General features: G+C 41.7%; 2 protein-coding genes and 1 long non-coding RNA gene across 4 annotated transcripts; 1 reads left to right on the forward strand and 2 right to left on the reverse strand.

Annotated features, from left to right (window-relative positions):
• On the forward strand, positions 1-23,906 carry LOC123502553 (rabenosyn-5-like). 2 transcript variants are annotated; one of them, XM_045251685.1, is made up of 15 exons: positions 1-194; positions 811-996; positions 1,300-1,476; positions 1,756-1,896; positions 2,484-2,645; positions 2,876-3,102; positions 3,325-3,464; positions 3,810-4,073; positions 4,519-4,690; positions 4,880-4,992; positions 5,652-7,465; positions 14,104-14,252; positions 21,207-21,332; positions 22,306-22,402; positions 23,568-23,906. In XM_045251685.1, exons 2-11 carry the CDS (start codon positions 855-857, stop codon positions 5,746-5,748), a joined length of 1,635 nt encoding a protein of 544 aa, XP_045107620.1. In that variant the 5' UTR covers positions 1-194; positions 811-854; the 3' UTR covers positions 5,749-7,465; positions 14,104-14,252; positions 21,207-21,332; positions 22,306-22,402; positions 23,568-23,906. The 2 variants fall into 2 exon arrangements, with proteins under 2 accessions (XP_045107620.1, XP_045107621.1); XM_045251686.1 differs by having other exon boundaries at positions 23,571-23,906.
• On the reverse strand, positions 12,472-21,702 carry LOC123502554 (GDP-L-fucose synthase-like). The gene is made up of 8 exons (XM_045251688.1): positions 21,399-21,702; positions 18,632-18,787; positions 18,125-18,239; positions 17,769-17,897; positions 17,199-17,390; positions 16,238-16,385; positions 15,686-15,923; positions 12,472-14,469 (listed from the first exon to the last, which is right to left on the reverse strand). Exons 2-7 carry the CDS (start codon positions 18,769-18,771, stop codon positions 15,688-15,690), a joined length of 960 nt encoding a protein of 319 aa, XP_045107623.1. The 5' UTR covers positions 18,772-18,787; positions 21,399-21,702; the 3' UTR covers positions 12,472-14,469; positions 15,686-15,687.
• Positions 23,101-24,796, reverse strand: LOC123502555. Its single transcript, XR_006674175.1, has 3 exons — positions 24,651-24,796; positions 24,044-24,270; positions 23,101-23,674 (listed from the first exon to the last, which is right to left on the reverse strand). It is a non-coding gene; the product is annotated as an uncharacterized LOC123502555 (long non-coding RNA).
• Positions 24,797-25,162: the final 366 nt, after the last annotated feature.

The following is a 25,162-nucleotide window of genomic DNA, read 5'->3' on the forward strand; positions in this document are numbered from 1 at the left end:
AAGATGAGATTGACAGTCGAGGAGGCGGGGCGGGTGCTCTCAGCTGACCCAAGGTGGTGTGTCTGTGAGTGTGTGTATGTGTGTCCAGGCCGCCTCGCATCACCCACACCACAGCACGCCTCCTCACGCCAACTCCAACAGAGAAGTGGGTGTTAGAAGGGGTGGAGAAGCTGGCCAGTCCTGCGAGAAGCTTGGTGAGGACAATTTTCCCTTTTGTGTGTGTGTGTGTGTGTATGTGTGTGTGTGTGTGTGTGTGTGTGTGTATTGGTTGGTTGGTTGACAATTTTCCCGTGCGTGCGTGTGTGTATATGTGTTGGCTGACAGTTTTCCCGTACGTGTGTGTGTGTGTGTGTGTGTGTGTGTGTGTTTGGTTACCTTATACCTGAGATTGGGGTGCTCTTCTTTCTGTCTCTCTCTCTCTCTCTCTCTCTCTCTCTCTCTCTCTCTCTCTCTCTCTCTCTCTCTCTCTCTCTCTCTCTCTCTCTCTCTCTCTCTCTGCACTGCCACCCACCACCCACACCTAACCAGCCTCCAGCAGCACTCACCCAGGCAGGCACTAACTTTGCTGCCCCACACATTGTATTGAGTATCACCAGGAGCAGTTACGTAAGACAATGTCACACTACAGTCAAGGTGTTATAAAGCTTACCCAGTGTTCCATGAAGCTTTGTTTTGCATGATGGCGTGACTTGATTAACTTGTGGTGAGTGGTGTTGGTGGAAGACTCGCATCAGTGTTCATCAGGTGAGATGTTGTGCTCAGCGTGGGTGTGGTGATCGTCATTGGGATAGCAGGCATCTCTCTCCCCAGGCTAGGGTGGTGGTGGTGGTGGTGAAAGCCCAGTGTGAGGCACCATGGAGGTGGGGGAGGGGGAGGTCCTGGAGGGGTTCCTGTGTCCCGTGTGCCGCCAAGATTGCTCCTCGGTGACCCGCCTCCAGGCGCACTTTGAAGAGCGGCACAGTGCTGAGGACCATGTGGTGCTGCAGTCCTTCAAGGGTGAGTCGCTGAGTGCTGACTGCTGCCTGTGCTACACGTGGGGCGGCAAAGGGAAAATGTGTATATTCTCCTTGTCTCATATTTTATCAAAGGTATTTGTTCTGTATTGCTTGTAAAGATATGAATTTTATTGGATTTTTTAGGTAATGCATAAAATTTGGCCTTTCATTTTTTAAAAATTGGACTTCAAGGTGATGTTTCACCAGTAATATTAATTTTGTACTTATTGGTCACATACAGTATTGATGTGTCTTCCTCAGAGTGCAGATTATTTTTACCTTTGTTTTGTGGGGTTTCACCCAGGCTTCCTCAACAAGGCTAAGAAGAAGTTTCTAAATGAGGATGAGCCAGATGGGGGTTCCCTGCGGCCCCGGTCCCTGCTCACTTCCCTCAGTCCCTCCCGTGGCTTGGAGGATGACGGAGATGCACTGCAGGAATACCAGCCCAATAACCCCTGGAATTGGGATCCTCCACCCCCAGGTACAGTGATGCTCCTTGTTCCTGCCTTCGTTAGGGATTTGATGGGGTTGTACAGGCTGTGGTGCCCGTCTCTAGTGCACTGAAGGGCCGGCAGCAGACAGGTTATTTGGTTAGATTCTGGTCCTCCTTTCTCCTTTTGCTCCCTTTCTTATTGGTTCTAATTTTTCCTTGATTGTTTAGTATTATAAGAGGTTTACCTGCATTCTAGTTCATTCATGTTAGCTTCTTTTCAATCCTCACATCACTACAAGATCTTCCTCCTCATTACACTTCCCACAGGACCCTGGAGGAACCACACCAGTCACTTCAAACGGGTGCGCAGTGCGAGGATCGACTCCTTTGTGGCTGAAACCAACAAGCTTCTGATCCGACTTGACAAGCTCCTCACAGACCTTCCCACAGACCCAGTCAAGAGGAAAGGTGGGCATGGACAAAGTTTCTGGCATCTGTTGGTATTTCTTTCTGTCCCATGTGCTGTTTCTGCCTATGTGGATCTTCGTAATGTTTTGTGTGATTTTAGTAGACATAGCTACATTCTTTCATTTACTTTCTGTGTATTTAATTAATCTTTTTCACCACCATTTTTTAGTTTATGTGGTTCGCCTTTCCCATAATGTATATATGAGTATATATATATATATATATATATATATATATATATATATATATATATATATGCTTTATTTTCAGAAGTTATTGTAACCCCATTCCTTTTAAACATCTTGCACATCACTTTCACCTCACTTCATCTCATCGTTGTTAACCTCATCTTACTCCATGTTATCCAAAGACACTTCACTTTTCCACACCTCACTTCTCATCTCACCTTTCTTTATTCAACCACACCTTACCTTATCTCACCTAATCTTGCCTCATCGTATCACACTTCACGATATCCTTCTATACTTCATTCCATCCCAACCCACTTATCATCTCACCATTCCTTACCCAACCACACATCACCCTATCTTACCACACCTCACCTCACTTCATCTCCCTCTCCGCAGCTCATGAACGTTCCATTGTGAACTGGGCTGAGGATCAGGATGTGCCTCTGTGCCCCTTCTGCGCCCGCTCCTTCAGCCTGGCCCGGCGCCGCCACCACTGCCGCCTATGTGGGGGCATCATGTGCCAGGAATGCTCCCTCATGCTCACATTGCAATATGCCAGTAAGTCTCCCTGTTGTATTTGTAGGTATTGTGTTCTTGTGCCTACAGCTCAGCATGTTTTCCTACAATCAAGATTCTTGCATATTGTCCTCAAGCCTTTCAGTTTTTGAGATTTCTTTACTGACTGGTATCTCAGTGGGCCTTATTTTCTATATTTATTTATTTATTTTTATCTTACACTACTGCTCTTCTTACAAAAACATAATAGATAAATAATTTTTCACCCTCAGAGAAGCTTGTGACCCCCATTCACCAGGGAGGGGGCACAGAGGAGCCTTCCACAGTGGTAGGGGGCAGCAGCAGCAGTGGTGGTGGTGGTGGTGGTGGTGGTGGCATGGGGTCCCTGCTTGCCGGGCTGAAGAGGTCAGGCTCCCAAGGCTCTCTCAACTCCATCCTCTCTGTGGTGGACTCCATGAAGACAGAGCAGCACTTCAGGGCCTGTGCACACTGCATGGGGGTGAGCACTGCCTCTGGTGTCTTTAGTGTAGCAACTGACCAAGCTGCAGTGTGTGTTCGGAATGCCTTCATTTATGGCTTCACATTCAATAGTGTATAAAGAAATTCCTAAGTCCTGCATGAGTGATGTTTCTGTTAAATGATAAAGAACCACAGCTATGTAAAGTCAAACTAATCTTTACAATTCCATGCTCATTTTATCAAATATTCCATGTGGCCACAGAGACTCAATGCAAGAGACAATCAGGTGGAGCAGCGCACGTCCCGACCAATACTCACCATGTACTATGACAAGCTGATGGAATACCGGCACCAAATGGAGGACCTTCTGCCACAGTACATGCGCATGGCAGAGTCACTCAGGTGCACATCCACCCACCATGTCTCCTCTTCCTGTAATCACTTGTCACCAGACAACTTTTCACATTTCTTCTCTCAAGTTTAATGATCCTCTCTTGTTTTTTGTCCTTGTTTTATTGATCCAAAAACCAGAAATCTTATGTTCTTTCACTTAGAGTTCTAGAAATACTGTAACTTTCATCTTGTCTTTTCTTTACTCAGTCTGTGACAAGGCAGGGTTTCTTCATACTCCTGTGTATAGTTGTAACAGTAATAGTAGTGCAACTTTAACAATTGTGAAATCAAACTATATATATATTTATTTAGTTAGTTAGTTAGTTTTATTTATTTGTTTATTTTTTGTGGCAGGTCTGGGGAGAGCACATACTCGCTTCGTGATGCAGAGGAGGTGCGGGTGAAGCTGTTGAAGAAAGGGGACAGTCTCAATTCCATGGCCAGTCGGATCAAGAATCTGGGCGCCAATGAGGATGGCAGGGAACCTCCCGGGCCCCGCCAGGAGCTACTGTTACGCAGGATCCAATCCACCACATCCTCCTTCCTGAAGGAGAACGTCCTCTCTCTACCAAAGCTTCCCACACAACAGGAGCTGAAGGAACTGCAGGAGAGGAGAAGGTGGGGCTTATGTACACACACACACACACACACACACACACACACACACACACACACACACACACACACTTTGCCAGTCAAATTCCTACATTTATAGTTTGGTCAAACTTGATTCAGTATTATATTTTCTCAGTTGTGTTTGCATTGTGGTTATCTATTACTATTATTCATTACTTTTCATTGATTTTATGGAATTGTTTGTCTTTTCTCTTAATGGTAGTGGTAAATATCAATTTTATTAACTTCTTGTTTTTACTGCAGTAGTAATTATAGATAGCACATGGCTTTAGAAGTTAAGAAGGTATTTAGTAATTTAACCTTGGATAAACATGATCTCTCTCTCTCTCTCTCTCTCTCTCTCTCTCTCTCTCTCTCTCTCTCTCTCTCTCTCTCTCTCTCTCTCTCTCTCTCTCTCTCTCTCTCTCTCTCTCTCTCTCTCTCTCAGGATGGAGGCAGAGGCACGTTTGGCAGCAGAGAAGGAGGCAACGAGGCAGGCCGAGGCAAAGGCTGCAGAGATACTGAGAAAGAGGGACAGAGACTCACCCCGCTCTAACCATTCCCGCAGCTCTCCCCACCACCCTGTCCCACCCACCCTCAGGAAACAGCCCACGGAAGAGGTACTGTGTGTGTGTGTGTGTGTGTGTGTGTGTGTGTGTGTTTAGGTGGTTTTGAATGCTCTTGGTGGTATTGTTGAGTGAGTGTGTATGTATGTGTTTAGGTGTCTGTTATGTAGAATGATAGATAGTAAGTATACAGCAAACTCCCTTCACACAAGATACCTTTATGCCCTCCTATGTGGCTCCCAGGTTGTGGTAGACACTGGCTGGGGTGCCGACTCCTCAGCTCATAATGTGACCGAGACAGATGACCCGCTGATCCAACAGATGAACATTATTAGGAACTACATCAAGCAGGCCAGGTGAGTGTGGTGTGTCTCTTCCTCAAACTCTCATATAAAAAGTCTGCAGAAAGCCATGTCACACTTTTAAATCATCTTAGAAGTGCTGAGGAAGTGATAGAAAGGTGGGGTAACTTTTCCCATGAAAGACACCCTCACCAGGGACTCAACCCGTAATGCAACACTCATGACTGTGATGCATTCATTACAAGGTTTGGCAGACTGTTGTTCAGCCATAACTGTCCTGCCACCACAGCCACGGAAGGCAATACAAGTGCAGACTGGCTTTTCTGAACCAGATTAGACAGAATGCCAGATAAAAAAGAAGGGTGTTCCAGTTTGGCATGACACTTTAGTCAAAAAAAGAAAGAGTTTAAGTACTGAAATATAATTCATAAAATGTTACAGTAATTTTAAAAGATAAAAACTCAATTTTCTTTAGAATTATTCATCAGAGATTTAGATTTTTTTAAGAAATCCTGCATTTTTCTTCCAAAATGTAGGATATCCTGCAGAATATTAATGTTTTGCTAAATAATCATTACAAGGTTGTTGAGTGTTCAGTTTTTAAATATATTGTGCCACTCCATAAAGAATATGTCAATGCTTCAACTGATCTCATTTTTGCAATAGGTTGTGTTGAAATGTATGAAGTATCCAACACTTTGCCTCACACACAGGGAGTCCAGTCGCTATGACAACATTCCACTGCTGGAGGCCAACCTGAGGGAGCTGCAGGAGGAATACAAGAAACAGCAGCGCCTCATGAATCCATAGCACCACCTTCACCATGGCTCCTCTTCCACCTCCTCTTCCTCTTCCTCATCCTCCTCTTCCTCTTCCTCTTCCTCATCATCTACATCGTCCTCCTCCACCTCCTCTGCTTCCTCATCTTCCTCAGTCTCCTCCACTGCCTTCTGTTCCTCCTCCCTGTAGAATACTCATGCAGTCAGTCGTTGCAAGGTGACAGGACAGGGTACAACACAGGACACTTCAGGTTCTTTACAGGCTTCCAAGCAAGAATGGAGCTAAGCTAGCATTTCCTCCTCTACCTCCTCTCCTTGCCACTGCCGTCACCTCTTCCTCTCCCTCCTTGTTTGTGTAGTGTTGAAAGGAGGTTAGTTCTCATTGCGGAGCCTTTTTCAAGAAAGGGATTTTTGCTACTTTGCTACTCCACCTCCATCGTGGTGGTATAGTACTAATTCACTCATTGATGTTTGGGAAGCTTCTAGCTTGTGATTATTGTGCACATCTGAAGAAAGGTGGAAGTGTGTGTGTGTGTGTGTGTGTGTGTGTGTGTGTGTGTGTGTGTGTGTGTGTGTGTGTGTGTGTGTTACAGCAGACAAGGACCAAAGACTTGAAGAGCTGAGGCAATTTGCCTCCTGGCCACACTGCAAACCTGTTGTGTCTGTTCCATGATGAACAATGCCAGTTGCTTTTGTTTGACCTTACAGTTCACACTAACACTATGTAGAGTGTTTTGATATCTTCACCTGCCAGGTTGAGGAGAACACACTGTGCACACCACGTGCAGCTGAGAGAGGAACTAGGGAGGATCGTTCCTGTGTATTTGATGGCTAATCCTTATTATTATTCTGGTTGTTGAGAGTGTGATAACTCACTCAGAAACATTTCTATGAAGTATGATGATGTCAGCCTTACCAGTCATTACTGCCCGTACTGAAGTGTTTTGATAAACATTCCAAAATTGACCACTGATCCGAGTGAGTGTCTCCGCCACGAATAGTGCAGTGGCTCACCATCCATTGTGTCCGTCTGCTTCCTGCACCAGCCACTCACTCCAGCATGATGGGTCACTTTCTCTCACTTATCACTCTCTGCTCAATAAATCCCACACAGGAACAAAGCACTTGTACCTAAGTGGTGAAGCAAAAGACAAAACTTTAAGCTTACTATTTCACTTAATTCATCATCATTTGTAACCTTAAGAGAATCATTGATTTTGTGGTTTTAACATGTACACATTCATGCCAGGGTTGTGTGAATGATATACTTGTACAGTCATCCCCATCGTTCATCCATTACATATAGAGAATCGGTCAAGTCACCACACATACCAACAAACATTTGCATCCTATTTACACATAATACTTTTCACTGGCTAAGGGAGTTATGTAGTAGTAATTGAACACTGAGAGGCAGGAAGACAGTTGTGTTGAGTTGTGTTGTGGGGAGGCAATGGTTAGGCCTTGTGGTACCTGAGGGACAGGTGGAGGTGTGCCTGGCCTGGCCCTCCTCAGGCTACTTGTAAGAGCAGATAACACTTTTATTGTTGTTCCTTTATTTTGTTTCTCTTGTTTTTTTACCGTTGTTTTCCTTTCATTCTGCATTATTTTCAGTTTATGTTGTGAATTCTGTTTTCATCTTTTGATATACTTTTTATTTCTTTTCTTTATCAGTTCTCATCTTTCCCTTTCCTTTGCTGTAATCATGGAGTGGCCAAGCAGTAAGGAAGTAAGACAAGACCTGACTCGTAAGGCATAAACAAAAACTAGTAGTCAATGCAGTTGTTTTATATCATACATGGGGTGCAATACAGTATATTTGTTATTGTTTGTATGGTGCATGTATATAGTGTATGTACTATTAGCAAATGTTATGTCTTCAAATTCTGCAAAGAGAGTACTACTTTGGGAGTCCATCTATTTATTTGGGAATTAACTAGCATGCTATACATAGAACACAGAGTAGTGGTGGTGAGGACAGCTGCCCATACAGTAGCTACTCACTCCTTGCTCACAGGGTGGTGCAAAAGTGCTGCAAAGTCCACTAGAAGAATTAAGTATTGCAGGAAAGGGACATTACTGGATTACAAGAGATTACAAGGGGTTCAATCAGCAAGACTCTAAACTGTTAGGTCCTTACTGAGCTGTTTTATTTCCCATTCTACATTGACTCAGCACATATGGAAGAGTGTAGATTGAGACAGAAAAGACAGGTGTGATCTATAGCCACCAGTGTTTACGTGGTTTCCTCACACTACACACACAGTGCTGGAAGTGGAATGCTGATTAGTTTGTAGAAGAAGAGTCAGTGCAACATACAGAGTGCTATTGTTAGTGTGAGGTGTGAAATTGGACTGTTGGATTACGTTGTACTGCTCTCCACAAACATTACTTTCAAGGAAAGTTTATTACTGTATTGAGAGAGAGAAAGAAAATACAAGCTATATGTACTGGTTGGAGTGTAAATGGTGGGTGTGTTAGCATGGTGTGTATGTGGTGCAGGTGGAGGCACAGTGCTGCCCATCCTCATGTGTCTCACCAAGTCCTGTGGTGAGTGGCCCTTCATGTGTTGAATAGTTACCTCACACCTGTGATTTATGATTCCATAGTCAGTAGTTACCACACTCCACCATGCCCATAGAGAACTGTATAAGTTAATCTAGACATTAATTTTATGGTGATTTATCATAGTTTTGTATCACATCATGGTTTTTAATATTGAAAATTAACACTGATAGAGTGCTGAATATTATGTTTAAGAGTGTTACCTTAACTGTAATGATGTGCATATTCCTTTTGCCTGCCATGGTGTATGTTGTCAGTGCAGAGGATTTGACTTACCGCTACATGTACACTTCACTCATGCATGCTGCATTGCTCACACTCTCCCACCAGTTATGCTGCCCCAACACACTGCCCCATTCCACAGCAGGGCATCCTATCACACCCACACCTGCAGATATTCCTACTTACTGATACCCTTTCCATCACCTCATTCACTCTGTCTGGAGAACTGAAATATCTCTGAGTGCTACATTTTAACACACTCTCCTTTGTTGTGCTTTTCATATACAAGAAATCTCTCTATCTTTACTATTTCTCTTTTTCTCATTTCTTTCTTCCTCATAGGGTTGGTCCTCACTGTACATATGCTGCATCCCCAAGTGGTACATTTTATTACCTTCACTCTCACTGCTCATTCCTCCCTAGTTATTTCTTATCCTGGTTTTTCTGCAGGGTCAGTAGTGTGCTATATTCCTTGTGTCCTCCACCAGTTTTGTTTCTCCTATCTCTCCACACCTAAGTCAGTGTCAGCCCTCAGAGCTTCAGCATCCTACACTCTGCCTCCTCCCCCATTGGTTCCTTGTTGCTACTAGTGCAGTAGGGTAGCCAAGTAAGTTAGAAATGGGCTAGACTGTCTCATTTACAATCTTAAATCACAAGTCTGCTTGCTACCAGTTCCTGAAGTACCAGTTCCATCAGTTTGTTGGGTTTTGATCAGCATGTGCTATTCCCATTTCATTGAAGAAAGAATAAATGTAATATTTGATAATTGATGAGGAGCAGGTAGTGAGCACAGCCAGCCTAGTGTTTACAGTGCACTAGTGACGGTCTTGTAAAGATTGGCCAATGTTGAGAGAAGTGACCAGTGAACCACCTAGTCACACTTACCTATGCACACTTGTACTGAGGTGGTGAATGAGCAGCTACTGTATTTTCTCCTGCCGGAAAAGACAGACTTGTTTAATATTGTTAAAGTAGTCCAGTAAAACAATATATATGTAGTGTATTGTGATTAGGATGCAGTCTTTCATATATTGAGCTTTCTAATTACTTGAGAAATTAAACAAATCCTTACAAAGTTATTTTAAGCAAGACAAAGGTATCTGCACCATAGAATTTAATGAAAGCTTCAATTTGTCTTTAATATTTTGTGATAAATCTGAAATTTTACTCGTGTACAGAGTATTGGAAATCATAATCATGTAGTAGTTGTTATTTGATTGGGAAAGTTTTGGTATTGATGGCTAGACTTACTATAACCCAGATGATGTATCCAGTATTTCCATCACTACAGTAGTGCCCCACAGGTGTCCTGGAGCGAAGCACGGTGCATGCTGGGAAGGTGTTGTACTGCTCTCCTGTAGTCTTGGGGACACTGCCAAACCTTGATACACACTAAACCTTCATGCCTGCTGCTAACTTCAATCGGGGGTTTGCTTGCTTATCAATATTTACGTCTGAATGAAGAAATACCACCACATTGTATGTCTCTTACAGTCATTTCTCTTTTTCTTTGGAAGTATTAATTTGCCTTGCAAAACAGTTGTGAGGTATGGAGCAGGTTTTGCTTGGTCTCTCAGCAATAGTTGTACCCTTATTGAACAGTCACAGGTATTTCTGATAACATAAGACATTGTTTGAATAGTGCTGTAACATACTAGTATATATGTATGGTTCATATATTGGTGTGTATGATGTTGCTTTGGCACAAACAGAATCTGAAACTGACCTACATGGGAGTCACCTTCACACAGATCTATTCTGAATTCATTTTAGTGTGGCACTCAGTCTGTGTCACAGATGGTGGCGCAGTTATTTTGCTCTTGCAGAACACTCAGACACGGTAACACTAACCATATTATTGGATGATGCCTTCATCTGGCAAGTGGTCTGTGTATTATAGTAATTTTAAAACATGCAGCAGAATTGGGCTTTTATTCTTATTAGAACCATTATTAATTTACATAATGCCAGATTATATAGATGACTTATAATTTAGTATGTTGTATATCAATAATATGAACACAGTCAGTGTTGCACATTTTAAAGTAAGAATGAAATGCCCAGAACAGTGAGTTGGTGAGCATCAGCTGGTGACAGTTTTGTCATGTCCATGCATCTCTAGCTGACATAATATACAAAGGAAGACAAACAGCAACAGACCCTTAGGTCCTTACTAGACCCTTAGGTCCTTACTAGAGTCTGCAATGCCAAGTATGGTGGTTACTGATAAGCAGTATTAAGTGGAGATCCTGAAAATTATGAGTCTGAGGTACTTATCCCAAAGTTTAGTTTTATCAGTCTTAATGGTTTTGTGTGCCAAGGCAAAGTTTGTGTCAGCATTGTTTTCCCCCAAGTCGAGAGTACTGTAATGTGGCATTGTCCAAGGCATGAAGTGTTGCAATCTTCCCAGAATTGTGCTGTGCTAACTCCATTGACTATGTGTTATGAAACTTGACTTAAGGAGTTTTGGTTTTTGGTCTCCATGCTGAATGTGGACATTGTGGTTTGTTGTTGAATGTGTTGGTAAAGAATGTAGCCAGGGACTTCTCAAGAGGTAGTGCAACCACCTCCATGAGATGCAGTTACTTCCAAAAGGGAGAGTATTAGTGAAATCCGTCTTGATTAAGTAAGCTACTGAAGTCTGTGATACCCAATGAGAGAATGTCTGCTAGTTGAATAATAGTAGCAAGGGTCCTTCTCTTATCCAGTTCTTTTGTCAGCTCATCTGAAGGTTTACACTTGTGGTAAAGTTCAGAGTTTATCATTCCCCTTGAATAATATGCTTTCTCATCTGTGCGGTCTAAAATAATATATGACGTTCCATAAGTTTAAAAGTAAAAAAAATGGTTTAAGAAAATGGTCATAAATGTTGTCATATTCAGTGTACATTTAGAAAGCTGTTCCTGCATCGGCGACATCCTGGTGTCTTTAACACCTTTACTGAGAGCAGGTGTAACATTTCCAAATGTCTGAGATCAAGGATATTATTTCTGTTGATTTGTGAGCAGGAATGTCGGGCCTCCTGTGCAGTCCATTTCAGAGATTTTGTTGGTTTTCTTGTTGCAGTGAATGGGTACTTCCTTGTATCATCTTGTTTGGTGGAAAATTAACATACTTTATCACAGTCTAATATCATAGCCAAGCAAATAAAGCTCATAATTATTAACCATGTTTAAATATGCATGTGTATGATTAGAATCCTTACTCTTGTATTCATTGTTCATGGTGGTACTGTAGTTAGTGTTTTCCACCAGTAAGAAACAATGTCTTCCATTTTGCCATTGACCATATACATTTATTCTCCATCTTATTATTTTCTTAGAGTTCATGCTAAGCGAGTTCAATTTTTATATTCCTTAGATTGATGTGCCACACATGTCTAAGTGGTTACCAGATCAAACACCAAAGAAAATCAAACAAGTGTAGCTTTGTAGTGTGCTGGTCTTTTTTTTATGATGGGAGTAATTAATCTTTTTCTTAATTCAAAAAATTAATCAATTTTGGTAAAAAAAAAAATCAAGACGTTTCCAGGAGACAACATACAGACATTTTGAGATGCAAGACACAAGACATACTAGACTACACTAATGGAGAGGACAGCAAGTACTCAATGGTCTTTCTGAGCCAGTCATCAAGCTATAGTCAAGAAGAATTTAATTTTTATCAAATAGTATGTGAGTGATATTGTGATTAGCAGCCATCACAAGCCTGGAAGGTGTATGGAAAGTGGTCTCACTAGAATGTACTAACCCACAATTAAGTAGGACATGTGATGCTTCAGTCTGCACAAGTAATTTTACATTTCTGGCCAAAAATATATAAAATGTTATTTTCTTGTGACAACAGTGCAAGGGAAGCCATACAGAGTTGGACCACATGGCACACTTACAGGGCAGTGCTGATATTAGTGGATGAAAGATCACAACTTTATGCAGAAGAAGGAATTAAACTAAAGAAAACAATTACATATTTTTAAAATTTTATTTCAAATCAGATGTCTATTTCCAAGAATTCTCTTCCCAATGGGATGGCCATGAAAATTTCCCATAGGGCAGCAGCCAGAATGCTTATAAAGGAATAGCATGTAAAGATAGCGGAGATATTGTGACCACAGAGTGATCTAAATAACAGGCTGTGGTTGTGTTATCAACAAGCAGCATTCAGTTCAATGGCTGATTGGAATAAGGTAACTGAGTGTCCAGTATACAAAGGCAACAGTTTCCACATCAACTGTTGACCCATGCCACAGCTGCCCACACTCAGGCTTACCATGAACAGGGCTATATGGATTTCTCCACTGCCCACAACAGCCTCAGATTTGCCCATTATGGAGATATACAAGACAATCATGTCAGCCAGACAGCTCTGAATGCTGACCACCACCATTGAAACCCACCTCCCCCTAAAAGCCATATCAATGTAGATCACTGTATATCCCACCATAGGGAACAGGAAAGGGCTTGGTGTGGGTGTTTCCACTCCACCAGCATACAAAAGCTGCTATATAAGGAGAGAAAAAAAAAGCCTGACACCTTAGCAATTAGGTAAGAAATTCCATTTTATTTCATGAAAACTAATATGTGAAAATCTCGAAGAAGAGTGACAAGAACCAAAGCAGAGATGAGGAAGGACACACAAACTCCTTCCCATAAATAACAAGTGAATTGGGTAAAATCACAGATTATATATAATATACAAATTACATGTATACTCATACAATGGTGAAATTATGATGTTCTCACTGCAACAGGTGAAACACTGGTGCACAGCAAAAAACAAACATGACATGCTATCATTCACTCAATTAAGTGTAATCCTCCTAGCTGGAATAACTTTTTATCAATAGACAGTAATACTCAAAACAAAAAATTAAAGGTATAGATTCTATGCAGTGGAAATCAGTTATCTGCAAGACACCTCTGGTGTGAACTGAGTGGATAATAACTAGATAAGGTTTGTCACGCTGAGCAAACAGGAATAAATGAAGAGTGCAGAGATGGTGACACATCATGCTGTGGTGACTCAATCATGTGGAAAGAAATGCAGGTGAGGTAATGAAGACACACCAGTAAGGGAGATGCTCCATGTTATAAAGATGAGAGGATGGCAATACAATACTCAAAGAAAACTGGGGAAGGATAACCAGACTTGGAGTATACAGTGATGAAGTATATGGACAGAATTAACAGCATATGTACTCCTGCACTAATCTCTGTGCAGAACTCCAAGAAAAGGCATTGTAACAGATGAATGGAAAGCAATCTAGGAGGTAATATTGATATTCCAATACTTAGCCTTCACTCTCTTTACCTGAAAGACAACCACTGCCATCACAGCCATCCATGAAGCACTCATTTATATTTATTCTGATATCTACATCTTAGAACTCTCACAAAAGTGTGACCATAGCATGAATCCCTTGCTTCAATTGTTTCTGTTCACTCCTTTCAGCTTTCCATACTCCAGTACTTGACCAATAGAAAACTAACCTGTATTAATTCCCAATTCAAGACAAACATACAGTAGATAGTGAATACTTGGAATACTGAATCCCAAACCAGATAAAACATTGTCACATTGCCTTGCTCTCATCTCTCAGGTACCAAACTCCTCCCATCATGTGGTGCCACTCCTCTCTGCCATGCAGGAAATAATGCAGTGTCATGCTTCTCAGCTGTGTGTGCCACTCCAGGCCCTGCTAAGACTAATGCCTCATCCCTGTGCCACCCCCTACACCTCCCTCCACAGGTTAGTCTTCAAGCCACACTGGTTGGAGTACAAGTGGTGGTAATGGTGTTGGTGATAGTAGAAGTAGTATGTTGGTTATGGTGATGTCTGTAGAGTAGTTGTTGGTGGTGATGGTGGACCAGTCAGCCAGATGAGCCACCGTGGCACACAAATGCAATACTTGTAGTGGTGAGAGTCAGAGTCATCTGTTCGTGTAGTGTCATGGAGGAAGGTGAGCCTGTGGATATCAGGGGTCGGGATATTATCTTTGCCTCACACATGGGAAAAATCCTGCTCTTTATTTGATCTCTCATTTACCACGTCCCAAGAGGAAATTGCAAATCTGCTAACCTACTAAATAGATATATTCCACAACAAAGATGTTCTATGGTTGCATGTTTTTTCTCAGTAATTATTCATGAAGGGGATGACTAATGCGGGCAAGGTGCGGAGCTAGACACTCTGTCCTAAAACTTGACAATGTACTCATATGTACAAAGTTATGCCACCCATTTCCTCATTGCCAGTGTCAATGTGAGAGATGAGATTTCCCTTTCCATCATGTATGAGTAATTTGAGTGCTCAAAGTACACATGGCAAGATACACCACATATTAATAGAACGATGCTTCACTGTAGTGCTTTGACAGTTAAGGATGACAAAAGATCACTCAAGCCTTGGTAATGTCTTATGGACAAGATGGTGAGTGTTGTGACAGACATTCAATTCCTGGCAAAAGCATCTCACGGCATATTTGTTGTACTTTCAAATAAGTTCCTAGGCTCCAGATGAAAGCCTCTATTCAGCAAACTATTAGAGTAACTGTTTCAGGCAAGTTTTCACTAAAAGTCTCATGTTCAACTTGTTAATGAAGAATGAATACTTTAATTAAGATTTTGATGTTTATAAGAGTACAATAATGACAAGTGAAGGCACAACAATTACTGTATAAATGTATATTGTAAGGTTTTTCTTGTAATTAATATGTTGCAAACAAAACCATCACATCTTTCACACTTAAGTATTGCAAAACACACACAAACACACACACATATAGATTTGGTAGACCTTCATATTCACCATCACAGATACTGTACAGGCATCACAGCAATACCCTCACACACAAATACCACATAACACTTTGCCTCCAAATATCTTGCTTGGTAAAACAGTGAAGAAAGCAATGCCTGAGTATTTACCATTAATATAAATAAATTTAAGACAATGTTTCAGTGATATAAAGAAATAGTTCCCCAAAATAAAACCAATAGCAATGGTTTAAAGACAGACAGTGCAAAATTAAAAAAAGAAGAAAAAAATGGCTAAACATGTGCTTCTCTCAAATTGCATCAATTTAACAGTGTAAATAATCCCCATCACACCTCAACACCCCATTCTAAACACACACACACACACACACACACACACACACACACTCTCTCTCTCTCTCTCACCTCTATTTCCTTGCCGTCTCATAATTTGTAGTGAACCACTCCACTGTCTCCTTGATCCCCTGCCTGATAGGAGTGAATTTGAAGTCCGGCAAGTATGTCCGTAGCTTTGCATTACAAGCAGTCTTCTTGAACTGTCCATCAGCCTTGGAAGTGTCATAAGTCACCTCACCCTTGAAGTCCATCTCCTCTACTACCATCTCAGCCAACTCCTTGATAGACACTTCATCCTCCTCATCAACTAGAAGTACAGAGAAATAAAGTTTCATTATACAGTGGGTGTGTGGTGATGTCATACATTTCCACACCACCTATACCGTTTGCTATGAAACTGATGAACTGCTTGCTTTGCACTCTATATGATGATTCTAAATAATGTAGAAATCAAAGTCAAACAAAAACAATGTGAAAATGATGGAGCTCTAAATACACAGAAGTAGTCAGTCAGTGCTCAGCTTGCCTGGTGCAGCTTCCAGTGAACAGACTATAATATGAAGAAAAAGATAGCTGTTTAAGACCACAATATCCAACCTCCATTACTCTGGCTTGACGTACCAGATAGGATGATGGGAGAGATCTCCTTGTACTCCCTAGTGACCCAGATCATGAGCCGGGCCAGGTCAAGAGAGTAGATGAACTGACGGCGAGGCTTACCAGTGCCCCACACCGTGAAGGGAGTGCCATTCTTCTTGGCTAAGTAAACCTGCAGAAGGCAACACAATGAACAGACACAGTAATGCACTAATGCAACACATGAAATCAGCAACACGTTTACATTGCTATAGATGGATACAGCAATGAGTGAGCACAGCAGAAAAGAACATGGCTATGGGTGAAGGCAGACAAAGGATACAGCAAAGGGTGAACAATGCAGTCAAAACAACAAAGCAGTGAGCAAACAAGATAATGAGAGAACTACATGTGGCCAGAAAATCCATCAGATAGTATGAGACATTGGCTCATGTAAATACTTACACAAAAGCAGCATTTTCTATCCACAGAAATAAGACATTTTGAAGAATGATGATGGCTTTTTAGAGATCATTTTCAATCTGGATAAAATAGCAACAGCTATCTTGAGTAAATATTTGCAGTGAAAACATAATATTAAGGATAAAATTGTCATGATGGCAAGGCACAAACAATGTATCTAATGTGCTAATGAGGGAAGATTCAAAATGTCATCCAAAATAAAAATGACAATTATTAAAGTGACAATTCTTACAGTGGCAACTAAGTATTCAGGATACGGAGGATGTGACTCTATTGAGATGCAAATGAATATAGATGAAGACTCATTTGATGTACAATGGGCCATCCATAAAAGACAAATAATTGCTATTTGAGGTTAACACTTGCAAAAGAAGCAAAAATGAAAAGAGATGGACAAAGAAGGGACAAGATGAAACTGAATGAATAGAAGACATAGTACCTAATGCATTGATGAAAGCTGATGCATTATTTATCAAATAGACTGACCTCACACTAAGTAAGACACAAAGGGCCGCCCACCAACCTTGTGGATGAGGCCGGTGAGCACGTGGCCATCCTCCACATTGTAGTTGTCGTAGGGGCCGTAAATGTTGGTGGGGATAACAGAGGTGAACTGGCATCCGTACTGCTCGTGGTACACCCGATTCATGACGTCAATCATCCGCTTGGCCATGCTGTACCCATAGTTGGAGGAATGAGGAGGCCCATTGTGGACCTGAGGAGGAAAAGATCAGGTGTTATGATGTCTGAGTGGCTCACTGTTCTATGGAAGAAAGACTTTTCTGAAAGCTATATAAAAACTTTGTCTTAGAGTAACAATACTGAAACAGGAAGAAGCATTATGGATGCAACAGTCAATGTGGTCTCTCTGTTCATGGTCTACAATATTTCTATCTTCCATGAGCAAAACTGAAGGAGTTTTCTATTCAGTGGATATACTATACAGGATCATCCAAACAACACATATGTAAACCGTTACAGTAAAGTCAGCATAATACATCATGAAATGATCTCAAACAGTATTTACATATTCAGTAAATAGAACATTGTCCAAGGGCACAAAAATTGGAGAGAAAAAAAGAGGGACACTTACCATTGTCTCATCAATGGGATAAGTGGTCTTGTCTGGAAAGATACATGTGGAGAGGCAGGAAACCACCTTCTTCACACCCATCTGATGGCTCACCTCCAACACATTTGTGTTGATTTGCATGTTGTTGCGCTAAAGAGAAAAGCAACACATTTAAGAAGTGCACTTCCATACAGGAACACAAGGTCAAAAAGTAGAAAACAATACATTAGGTATTTAACAGAGGTAACTAGTGTTGCAAAGGGAAGAGACAAAGCTTATAAGTTGCTTCACCACTGGAATATTGACAAGAAAAATAGGCATAAGAAAGAAATGAAGGACAGAAAGGAGACTGAAGAAAGATGGGAAAGGTGACTCACCCAGAAGTCACAGTTGTACTTCATGTTGCGAAATAGACCACCAACCATGGCAGCCAGGTGTATGACATGTGTTGGGCGGTGCTTCTCAAAGATAGCCTTTGTTTCATCCATGCTCCTGAAGGACAAGGGGATGTCTTTATTTGTGGTTGTGTGCTGATGGTCATTACACTTACAATACTGGTAATGGGTGTGATGAAAATGGTAGTGAAGTGTTGGTGTGCTTGATGATGTGGCAGAGTTGATATTGATGGTGGTGGTGAATTTATTGTTTAACTTAATATTGCTGTATTTCAATTTTGCTGGACTTTCATTCTTTCTTTAAGGTAATAACTTCAAAATCATCAATTACTGTAGGGTACCTTGATAAATACATACCTAATTAGGAATAAAAAAAAAGTCATTATTCAAAACCAACTTACTATATACTATATATATACTAATTAACTAATACAAATACAAAGTAAAACTGGCTAAAGAAATACAGAGGCTCAATCAACAAATACAAACATAAGATTGGCATCCTTGGAGCTGAGAAATATCCATTTCTCTCCTGGCCGCTGGTCCTTTTCCACCATTATTCTGATGCCATTGCCCACCAGGCCAGAGCCACCTGTCACCATCACCACCATCTCCTCGCCTTCACTCATGGCTTCACGCTGACACCTGTGTATGCAAGACTTACTTAATATGCTGCACATCAAAGCAGATTAGAAAATGTGACTATAATTACTACAAAAGAAGTGGTCAAGCCTGACAGATCCCAACACTCCACCACCATGGCTTTGTTTCAGCATCAAAATTATATATATATATATATATATATATATATATATATATATATATATATATATATATATATATATATATATATATATATATATATATATAAGTGTCTCTGAGGAAACTAGGGCGTCTTCAGTTTTGAAATGTTTTACACTGCTACAGGGCAGTAAAGAGATTAAAGTAAAGTAAAGTCTTCCCTCCTTTTCTCTGCTCAAGGACTGCAACATGGCAGTTAGAGTAAACTATGCCAGTCGCTTCTAACGTTGAGTGTGTGACTCATGCCCAAGTCTGGGCTGTGCTGCTACAGTGTGAGCAGCAACTACAGGTCTCAATTGCTTTGGTGATGCAAGACTGTCGGCGGGGATTATGACACTGTAAACGCTTTGGAGGCTATTGAAATTATTATGATGTACGAAAAGAAAAATATATGAAAAAAAAAAATGTAAGCAAAGGTGTGTCGCGAGCAGCAGGAATGAACAGGCCGCAGTCAGTGACTCCCCGCCTAGAAGCGAGGTGTTCAGAAACCTAAGCGCTACAATAACAGGGGATCATTACCCCGAATGTGGATCAGGCTGCAGGAATCAGTTAAGTGGTGTTTGGTGTGTTGTTACGCGGCAATTAAAAGCTATTCCAGATAAAGGCACACATTTTACCCAGTGTACATAGTGACGCGTCAACATTATTGCGTCAGCGTGTCTGAAATGAGATAGTGCTCGGTGCGGCGCAAATCACTCGCTACCTAGCCCGTTGCATTATTCCTCTTCGGTATATAGCGCAGACATAATGATGCAGTCCCGTGAATGTAACACAGAAGTATTAAAGTAATACAGCATTTGGCGAGTCGAACGCCGACGAAGCATTAAGTTGTTATTTCTCAAGATGAATGACACCAAATGCAATTTTCACTGATTGCTAAATGAACTTCATAATCACGATGGGAAGATAAAACATATTTGCAAGAGAGGACCGTGTTACCAAAGATTCTTAAGTATGGAAGTTTGTCGCGGAGCACAGCTATGGTACGTGTTCCTGCATTCATACAATCATACTGGCCTTCACAGTATATCGTAGTGGCTATCTATCGCTTCTTAACTCTCGCCGAACTCGTACAATTTTAGCCAAAGACGATATTGGTGTGTAAAGAGTGTTGTTGGAAGGCTTCACATATCTTGCTTGAAGTTGCTTCACACACTAAATGGGATTTGACATTCACGAGTGTTACGACTGCACTAGCAGAAGGACCGTGCACGTGCGTGACGTGCCACCATAACATGATTGTACCACCTGCTATGGTTGTCCGGCCCCACTCCCTCATTATATCCAACAAGATAGAAAAACGTGGGATAGGTAGTATACCATTTAGACGTCTACAATTTCCGTGTTAGGAAAATACTGTTGAAACGTACAAAACCATTCCTGTCCATTGTATAACAGTCTCGCTGCAAGAAAGGACCAACTGTAGCCTTTCAAGTTCATTACGTATGCAGGAGACGGAAAAAAAAAGTCTAGACGCCCCCACAGAGGAAATACGGCAACATACGTCGTATGTACATGAACTTTGGAGGCGGTGGCGGTGCTGCATGCCATGGTGCTGCTATTAGTTGTAACAGTGATAGTATCACTACTTTTATCCTACGTATCAATTTTATGGTCATGAATCAGGCGAACTACCAGCACGAACTCTTAAAACAAATGAAAATTATTTCGAAAAAGTTACGTACGTGTAGTCGTGAAAACATCTCTAATAGGTTTCACATGTTCAGTAGTACAACCACATGACAACAGACTTATTCGCCCCAAGAAACAATTGATTTACTTCTATTCTAGCATTTTATTTTTTATTTATTTATTATTTTTTGGGGGCGGGGCGGAACGATGACCCACCCTTTGTGGAAAAATAATTTAGTCAAAATCTTCACCAGCCATCGGTTCCCTATACTATAAGCACCACAGCACAAGGTTAGTCAAATAATGTGACTCTCTAATAGACATTGGGTGAGGCACTGACACAATTAAGCTGCAAGGAGGGCGTGGTACATGATGCACACGCCGCCGTGGGGTCGCATGGTGCAAAACTGCAAACTGGAAAAGCTGACACTCTCTCTCTCTCTCGTTTTTATTTATTATTTTTTTAGTCAGGTATAATGGAAGTAACCATAGCCTACTAATTTTAGGACAACTGTATTTTTCTTGGAGGGCAATATACCGTGCTTCTTTTTCGTGATGCACTCACTAAGATTAGCTAAGAAAGAAGAGAACAATCTCAAAATAAACCTTAATGTATGTTTGTAACCCTCAGATAACCCTGCTTGTATACACTGGACCCGCACAAGACAAGACTCTTCACTCTGGCTAAACCTACAGCTAACATCACTTTCAAAGGACCGTGATTTACCTGCACACTTGTGGCATCCCAGTGTTTCAGGTAATTTCCTTTGGCCAGAGACACACAAGCCAGGCAGGTGAAACAAGACATATGAACACCCCTTACCTTGCTGCAGGTCCGGAGAAAGACAGGGCTGTATTGAGCTGGCACTGTGATATGCCTGGCTTGCAGCACCAGGCTATGTTGGGTACACGCGATGAGTATATTCAAGTGTTCAGTGTTCAAGTACAGGTGCGTGCAGGTGTGTACGTGGCTGTCATGTTCACTCGCCGGCCGCCCCGCTGAGTACGCTCCTCTTCCTCCTCCTGTGCCCTGTTGACAGTTGCCTCTTCATCTTATTCTTCCATCTCGCATTGCGTGTTCCCTCTCTTCTGTTCTTTTTGTGATCCCATCCCTATATCACTGCAGGAGACTTGTTTTCTGTAAAGTTTTAACGTCTATTTTCACTCAAAGCTGCTTTGTTTAGTAAGCTTTTAATTATCAAAATCTAGGGACGCAGCTTGGGATTAGTGTTTATTTTTCTTGTCAGACTTATCAGTGCATTTTGATTATGTAATGTATTGACATAGATAGAATCGTGTGTTGCGTATGGTGTATATGGAGGTTTAGAGGGACAGCAGCAGCAGCATAGGCAACTCGTGCAGAATTGTGGTCCCGTTCACTGGCCCTGGCCGCTAGCTGAGCTCTTGGACCCTTGGTTTCCTAATAGGAGTTGCTAACAGCTATATTATATGCATTTATATTGCAGTGTTATCACGTTGGACATCAAAGAGTGACAGTGTGTGTGTGTGTGCTTACCTATATTGCATTTTACAGGAAAAAGAACTATGCTATGTTATCCTGTTTCCATTAAACATCCAGCTTAGCTTTGAATTCATGAATATTCCTTGCTTGAACTACATTGTTCCATATTTCTATTCAGCAAAATTTTTTTCTACACACTTAAGTGTCTTTTGTGAGTCCCTTACAATCAGATCTTCATTGTCAACATCTGACTCCAGGATATTTGCAGGTGATGTTGCCAAAGTGAGCCAGTCTGTCATGTTTGACGTCGAACGAAGACAGACATATGACCAAGGGAAAATGCGAGAAGCCAGGCGAGACAACAGGTAATGCAGAGGAGGGAGGGAGGAGAGGAGGTTGGTAAGAGGTGGTGGGAGGAGGAGAGGGCGTTGGTAAGAGGAGGTGGGAGGAGGAGAGGGCGTTGGTAAGAGGAGGAGGTTGGTAAGAGGAGGAGGGAGGAGGAGAGGGCGTTGGTAAGAGGAGGGGGGAGGAGAGGGGTTAGTAAGAGGAGGAGGAGGAGAGGGTTAGTAAGAGGAGGAAGGAGGAGAGGGGGTTAGTAAGAGGAGGGAGGAGGAGAGGGGGTTAGTAAGAGGAGGAAGGAGGAGAGGGGGTTAGTAAGAGGAGGGAGGAGGAGAGGGGTTTGTAAGAGGAGGAGGGAGGAGGAGGTTGGTAAGAGAGAGGAGGAGGTTGGTAAGAGGGAGGAGGAGGAGGGGAGGAGGTTGGTAAGAGGAAGAGGAAGAGGGGAGGAGGTTGGTAAGAGGAAGAGGAAGAGGGGAGGAGGTTGGTAAGAGGAAGAGGGAGGAGGTTAGGAAGAGGGAGGAGGAGGAGGAGGAGGTTGGTAAGAGGAAGAGGGAGGAGGAGAGGAGGAGGTTGGTAAGAGGAAGAGGGAGGAGGAGAGGAGGAGGTTGGTAAGAGGAAGAGGGAGGAGGTTGGTAAGAGGAAGAGGAGGAGGTTGGTAAGAGGAAGAGGAAGGAACAGAGACTGGAGAGGGGGTTGGTAAGAGGAAGAAGCTAGGAAAAATGTATTGTACTTGCGTCCGTTCAATTATTCATTATTTATACATATTCATTATTTATCATATACAGTTAAATTATACTCCAAAGACTCTCCGGAGAAACACCGCTCATATTCCTAAAAAAAAAGAAAAAAAAAACTTAATTTCAGTTAAATGATACTCCAAAGACACTCCGGAGAAACACCGCTCATATTCCAAAAAAAAAAAAAATGCTTAATTTCAGTTAAATGATACTCCAAAGACTCTCCGGAGAAACACCGCTCATATTCCTAAAAAAAAAAAAAATTGCTTAAAAAAAAAAAAAAAAAAAACAAACAATAATTTTGATAGTTGAGGAGTCTGGGACTTATAACACAGCAGCTCATGTACCAGCACCAGCCAGCCAACACTGAGTCTTAACACACTTGTTGCCGACAATAAACAGGAATACACGTCGATCAATGAGGTGAGATGAAAACGCCTTCTCTCTTCCTCAGCAGCGTGACAAAAATTTCCTTTGACGTGGGGGTGTGCGAAGGACCAGCAGCAGCACCACCACCACCACCACCAGAGACTGGCAGAACTCGACTAGGAGTGATAGGACCTGCATGTCAAAAAAAGAAAAGACCAACTCTGAGGATACAGCAATATTTCACAATCTCATGTTAACATATTAGCAACTGGAACTTATTTTCTTGCACTTTTGCGAAAGAAACTTAGCTGTCAGCTCGGAATGGAAAGGACGGTCCTAGCTAGGTAGGACTATAGGATTTTTTTTTTCGAACGCATTAATTAATCATTTGCGAATCTTTTACCAATAAAGGGTTATACTGTCACTGAAATTTTAATACCAATTCATAACTAGTGACCACAGTTCTGTAATGATCCGAGTGACTTACAATTAATAATAAGCAACAGGGATCCTACATTTACTGATAATTGACCAGTACGTGACAGCGAGTTATCCTAATACCTGGTGGAAGTGCAGCAGCAGTAGTAAATGTTAGTAATCGAGGAGCAGAACACCTGGTGAGCAGTAATACTAAATGATAACTGTAGTAGTGGTAAACATCATCAGTAGTGGCGGCAGCAGTAGTAATAGTAGTAGTATCGCCATCAGTAGTAGTAGTAGTAGTGATGGTTAAACACGTGTGCAGCAGGTGTCTCTCTCTCCTGCTCACCCGCCCACCGCCGACACACCTGTGAAAACAACGCCACATAACTTCACAATTATCACTAATGGAATGTTAACACCTGGATATGTTTGAACCAGCAGTGATATAAAGTAAAGCCGTAACTATCCGTTTGAAATAAGGGCAGTCAGTTCTTTACAGTTTTGGATATATTAAAATAACGGAGAGAGAGAGAGAGAGAGAATGTGCGTGTTAGTGTTAACGTGGTATCAATGTAATACAGGTGCATTCAACGCCCAAATTACCATGTAATTGTCAAACCAGCTGCTGCACCTGTGTTCCGTATCGTTTCACGCTGCACTCGACACGCACAGTGCTCTCTCTCTCTCTCTCTCTCTCTCTCTCTCTCTCTCTCTCTCATCCTGGTTTTGATTTATTTAAAATTACATTTTCATATATGGCTGGGTGGCTTATTGAATTGCTTTCGATTTGGAGATGAAAGAACGACGCTGCAGATCTTCGCAACAGGCACTTGATCTTGATGCTACAGGTGACGCAGAATTTCTTCTGAGTCAGGCCTTTGTATCGGCAGCGCCTGTAGGGAAAATAAGAAGAAACAATAACAACTACAAAGAGGGCAATCACCATCTTTCACACTACTATTTCCTGCATCTAGCACGCCACATTCTCTCCAGGAACTCTTTCACAGCCTCAATCATCCTTTCATTCGTCTCACTCTTCCACTTCCTTACACCCCATTCTCTACCCTCTCCATTTCTAACTATCATACTCCAGTCATTCTCTAAGTGCCTTCCTTCTACCTGCTGAAAAGCCCAACTAGGTATTAGACCACTCTTCACCACCATCCTGACACTTTTTCCCCCCACTTGCTACTCCTGACATTCCAGAAACACTTTTCTCACTATTCTAGCATTATTCATTCGCTCTAACCTAGCCTT

The sequence above is a fragment of the Portunus trituberculatus genome, chromosome 12 (assembly GCF_017591435.1).
Source record: "Portunus trituberculatus isolate SZX2019 chromosome 12, ASM1759143v1, whole genome shotgun sequence".
Lineage (NCBI taxonomy): Eukaryota > Metazoa > Arthropoda > Malacostraca > Decapoda > Portunidae > Portunus > Portunus trituberculatus.